The 6,000-nt window shown below is 35.8% G+C and overlaps 1 protein-coding gene across 3 annotated transcripts in view; it reads right to left on the reverse strand.

Annotated features, from left to right (window-relative positions):
- The window catches only part of CEP135 (centrosomal protein 135), an 85,295-nt gene that overhangs the window by 21,931 nt on the left and 57,364 nt on the right, over positions 1 to 6,000 (reverse strand). For all 3 annotated transcript variants that reach the window (XM_040483028.1, XM_040483046.1, XM_040483038.1), the window contains one exon: positions 2,536 to 2,687. In XM_040483028.1, coding sequence (XP_040338962.1) covers positions 2,536 to 2,687 — 152 coding nt within the window. The remainder of the gene's footprint in view (positions 1 to 2,535; positions 2,688 to 6,000) is intronic.

Raw genomic sequence — 6,000 nt, forward strand, 5'->3', positions numbered from 1 at the left:
GGAGGTCATATTAAACAGGGAAAGTGGACATTATACACACACACACACACACACACGTGTGTGTGTGTGTGTGAATGGAAGAGAAGATGGGTCTACCAGGTGGATGGAAAGGAACATATGCTTCATCTATCTGAGTATCAGCTTCAAAAATGTCTTCATGTCAAGGGTAAGATAAGTTTATGTGATTAAAAGGGCAGCAAGATCTCTATTAATGATATCGAAAGTGGCATGAGGTGGCAGCTCTTTCTGCCCATGGGTCCTGTCCCTGTGCTTTAATAAAATCACTTCTGCACCAAAAAAAAAAAAAAAAAGTGGCATGAGGTTTGGATAATGTGGCTTTGTTTCTGTATAGTGCTTCTCATCGTGGTTTGTATGGGCTTAGCTTTAGATTGGATCTGAAGGCTTGAGCTCATGACTCTACCAGAGTATAGTGATATGGAGAATGTGACTGGCACCCTTTCCTCAGAGATAAGTCAGGTTTTTTCTGTCAGAGCAAAATAAAGTTATGTAACCGTGCAATTTCCCCAGGTTATACAAGGCAGACAAAAAAGTCTTCACAATCCCTTCCTATAACACAGTGACTGTGAGGGAAGTAGCACAATGAGCTCACAAGACAAAAGGATATTATAACAAAAAAAATGTGAAAGTAGCTGTAGGCTTGGGATCCAAGAAAGGCCAATGAAAGCTCTGCCTTGTAAGACTGCTAAGGGCCTCCTGTGAGGAAAGGAAAGAGGAGCTGTGACTACAGTCTGAAGGAAAGAGCAAAATGGATTAAATGCCAGATCCAGTCAGCTGAACACAAAAGGGAAACAGGTGGACTAGTAATTCTGGGTGACAGAAATCTACCATAGTATCTGTATTTTGGAGCTGAATATAGACATGAACCAGAAGAAGAGAAGCTGGTTCATTCAGCTAGCTCTCCATAGGATATACATAGCACTTGAGAAAAAAAAAATGCAGCTTTCACCTTAGATAGTCCTAAAGTCTGATTAAGACCTGTAGTCAGAACAGCAGAAGGGCAAAAATGGAGATCCTCTCTGAGTCCTTAAGACAGTATTCCTTAATTAATCACAGATTAATTAATTAACACAACCAGCTCTTGATCTTATTTCATTTAGTTTGTTTGATAATCATGGACCCCTTACGAACAGACTCTGGCTTTCCTTTTCCTAATTATTCCTTGGATTTCAATCCTGCTGTTTATTTTACTATATATTTTGCAATTCTCAGTATTTGTATATTAGGTCTGTGCCTTTTATCTCATCAACTTTTTTTTATTCTTCTGGGCTCTGAATTCTAGATGAATTTCTTGAGTTTGTTTTCTATTTTACTGACTCAGTTTTTGGAAATATCCATTCTACTGTTCACTACCATTTTCAGTTTTAATTTATTGATCTTTTTTCTAATCATTACTATAATTCTTTCTGATCTCAAGTTGTTATTACTTCGTGATTTAGTTTACATACGCAATGTCATGTTGGCATGTGAAAATCTTTTACTGATCCTTATTGCAAATGTAATTTAGAGAGGAATATCTCCTCTGCTTCTTCAGTGATCCCCTTCTTCTAATCTTAAGTCTTTAAAAAGACTTACTGCAGCTACCCAGTCCAGAAAAAAAATTAACTTTGTTGACTTTTTATTTCCTTCAATGTTCTGTATTTTAAATTCACTAATGTCTAGCCAATGGCCCAGTCTCATAAGGCAAACACATTTCTGAAGTACTGCATCTTTCTCTCATCTCATAGAATCCATTTCTCATCCAATCCTTTTGATTTTATGTAAGAAATGTTTCCTAAATCTAGCCTGTTTTCAAGTTCATTGCCACTATTTCCAGTCCATACATACAGTCTCCCCTGTTTGCCATTAGTCTCTTGTGACTCCAAATCCATCTTCCCAATTTCCACTAGAGTTCACCTCCTAAAAGGACGCTAATCACATTACCTCTCTGGTTAACATGTGTTTCTTCTCCATGTTTACAAAGTAAAATCCAGACACTCCTGCTTATCATATGAAGTTCTTCACAACCTGCCTCTAACCTGTAGATACTGCCTATGTTTCCATATTGACCTTCTTACCTTTCAGACACATCACCTTTTTAGACTCTGTATATGAGTATTCTGATTTTACATTTCTTTGAAAGAAGAAAGATAAGGACAATGATGAGCAAAAAATTCTGTAATTTTCAGCAATCTTACACTAGGGAGTGCAAACAATCCAAAATATGGAAGGGGAATTTTTGAAGGACATAGGTCTAAAAACTTATGCTATGCCTGCAATTGATTGCCTGCAATGATATCAGTCTGTGAAAGTCTTTAAAAATAGGGATACTCAAAACCTACCCAGGTTCGCTCAGTGAGTAAGAACCTCCAGAGATCAGCCCTTAAATCCATACTTCTCAAAATCTCCCCAGGTGATTCTGCTGCAAGGCCAACTTTCACTGCTCAAAGGTCCCATCCAAAATGACACCACTAAGAACCTTACATAGCCACTAACTCATTCCTAGAAGTGAAAAAACAAAACTTTCAAAAAACTTACCTAAGTGAGTTCATCTCTGTTTTGTGATGAGATGAGTCACCAGCCACATGGCTAAGTTTTTGAGCTTGGAGTTTTGCTTTGTTCTCTAATGACTCTACTGTTTCTTTCATTAATAACATTTTAGACTTTAATTCACACTTTTCATCTTCATGCTATAATTTAAATTAAAAAATTAATAGGTGTAGGTCTATTTTGTTTTCCTCAAGCACTCTTTAATATTTCTGGAAGAAAACTAAGGAAATAGATTTAACAATACTTTAAAAGTCATGTGTACACTTTAGGTTCTAGATGTCAGAATGGGCATACACATTTATCTCTCCTTTTCATTCCTTTTCATTATCAGTGAAATGAAAAAAAAAAAAAGATACCAAAAAAAAAAAAAGCAATAAAGGAAGAAAAGAACATATCCATAACAGCAATGAAAAAGGGAAGGTAAACCATTAGCAAGCAGAGCAAATATTCTGAGAAATTTCTAAAAATCAGTAAGTACATTGGACTGAAGAAAAATCAGAGCAGAAAATACTGTAACCCAAACACAAAATGGGCAAGACTTAGATGAAGACACTATAAAATTTTCCTGAAGGACATAAAACACAGCCTGATTTAATGTAAAGAGTCACCATGTTTCTGAATGGAAACACAATATTGGAAATGTATCAAAAGTTCCTGAAATAACTGTTAAATTCAATGAAATTTCAATAATAATCCTACCAGGACCTTTTTAAAACAGGGAAGGTGGCTTAGATTTCATTCTAAAGTTCACTTAGGGAAAATAAGTTAAGAAAGCAGGAAAAATTGTGGGCACTGGGGGGGAGAACGTAGGTAGACTTGTCTTATAAGGTATCAGAATGAATTAGAAAGCTACTATTAAAAGAGTCTGGATTTCACAAGAATGAGCAAATGCATGTACACAGATGTAAATTTAGAAAAGGTAGCATTTTAGAGAAGTGGGAAAAGAAAAGGCTCTTTAAAAACAGTTGGGAGAGCCACTCATTGGAGAAAAAAATTTGCTAGATTTCTATTTTATTTTACATATAAAAATAAATTCTAAATGGAATAATGATCTATATGTAAAACTCAAAATGAAGAAATATTTGTGATAAATAGAAATTTTCCAGTGAAAACTGTAGACTGACCACACATATTTGATATCCCCTCCGTCTGGAAACTGCTAAAATGACAGTAAAGGAATAGAAAGTTACACACTCACAAGGGCATAGAGAACAAGAAGGAAAACAAGAGTGGATGAGTGACTTCAACAACTTGTGGAAGACAAAGAGTAGACAGAATAGTGACTCAGAGCAGAAGAAGGATACACCCTAAAGCAAAGTTTCTGAAACTAGGAACTACTGACACTTAGAGCCAGGTAATCCTTTGCTGAGGGGGGCTGACCTGTGCATTGTGCACTGTAGGATGTTTAGCAGTATCCCAGGCTTCTGAGTAGGCGAGGCCCTCTAGCATTATTTCCAGGTATGAGAAGCACCTTCTCCCCTAGCTGTGTTAAGCGCAAATTCTCCAGATATTGCCAAATATCTCCTAGGAAGTGGAAGTGATCTAAAGAAACACTGATCTAAAGTGACCGGAGTAAGTAATATCTATGAGCAACTAGCTGATTTGCCCTGAAGAAACTCAACACATGAAGGCACCAAGTGGTGGGATGAGGTCAGGAAAAGAACTGAACAAGGAGATTGGCTAAAATCTATACGGGGACCATCACACACCAGAGAGCTCCTCCCATCTCTTTCTAGAAATTTTTCTTGGGAAGTAAAAATATAAATTTTAAAATATATCAATAGAAGACTTAGAAGATAAAGTTGAGGAAATCTCCCAGAAAGAATAAAAAATCAACAAGAAAATAAGGGAGAAATGATAAGAACCTCAGATCTCTTTAGGAGGTCCAAAACCAACTAATAAAATTTCCAGATGGGCACCAGGCTGGCTCAATAGTTAGAGCATATGACTCTTGATCTTGGGGTCAAGGGTTCAAGCCCCATAATGTGAACAGAACTTACTTAAAAATAGAAAAAGTTCCAGAGAGAGAAAATAAGAATAGTATATCAGGGTGCCTGGGTGGCTCAGTTGGTTAAGTGTCCGACTTCGGCTCAGGTCATGATCTCACGGTTTGAGAGTTTGAGCCCCACGTTGGGTTCTGTGCTGACAGCTCAGAGCCTGGAACCTGCTTCAGATTTTGTGTATCCCTTCCTCTCTCCCATGCTCACACTCTGTCTCTGTCTCCCAATAATAAATAAACATTAAAAATTAAAAAAAAAAAGAATAGTAAATTACCCAAGAAATTAAAAACAGGAGGTAAGGAGGAAATTCTAAAAGTTTTCAGAAATAAAAACATCATGTACAAAAGACTAGGAAACATAAGAGTATCAGATATCTCAAAGAAATTTAACAATGGAAAACAGTATTCAAAATTTTTAGTGAAAATAATTTTTAATCTAGATTTCCATATACACAAGCTGAATCATAAATCAACTTATGAAATCTGAATAAAGACATTTCCAGACAAGTAGTGTACCAAAAACAATTCCTCCCATGTATTCTTTTCCAGGAAACTGGAGAATGTGCCATACCAGAACAAAGGGAAAAACCAAGAAAGAAGAAAATATGAGATTCAATAGAGGAGAGGGAGACCAGGAAATTCTTAAGAGGAAGACATAGTCTACAACTGAGCAAGAAGGGAGAAAGCTCAAGAAGGAAAGTCTTCAGCGGGAAACAACAGAACTGATGGGTTTGAATATTCAAAAAATATTGAAAGGCATGTGGCAGAGGTTGGAGTTCTTAACAAAAATTAGCAATGGGTTTAATGAAAACAGAAAAGTGACAAAAAACAAAACGAAACAAAACAAAAGCAATTATTAACTCCAGGAAAAAGATCTGTAAGAGAAAAGGCGAGAGTGGTACTATCCCATTTTGCTGACCCACGAGCCATTATAAGTCATAATAATATAGACATTTAACTACCAAAGTAAATATTATATGTAGTAAAATTATGCTTGAAGTAATGGGGGGAGAAAAAGGGAAGAGTGCTAGGTCATCATCTAACATCATAGAAATTCATTAAATAATCTTAAATCAATAAATTAAGACTGAGCAATCACAAACACATTATTTAGAAACAGGGAGGTAAATAAACATCAGGAGGAGTTAGATGTTGTGGGTGGTAGTTTTAGGGATAAAGAGGTAGGAAAGGAAACTGTTTTTTGTGGGGTTTTTTTTTGCATTAAAAATATTTCAAAACTCCTTGTAAAAACAAGAGTACATGTATAGTATAAAGAATAAAAAAAAATGAACATTTGTGTACCTATATTATCTGGCATAAAAATGTATTACCTGAACCTTGAAACTACTTGTGAGCAGTATGGATCCCTAAACAATACATAATTTAGGTGTGTGTAATGTGTGTGTGTGTATATATATATATATATATATATATATATATATATATACACACAC

This window comes from Herpailurus yagouaroundi, unplaced genomic scaffold, assembly GCF_014898765.1.
Source record: "Herpailurus yagouaroundi ecotype Mexico unplaced genomic scaffold, PumYag 28, whole genome shotgun sequence".
Lineage (NCBI taxonomy): Eukaryota > Metazoa > Chordata > Mammalia > Carnivora > Felidae > Herpailurus > Herpailurus yagouaroundi.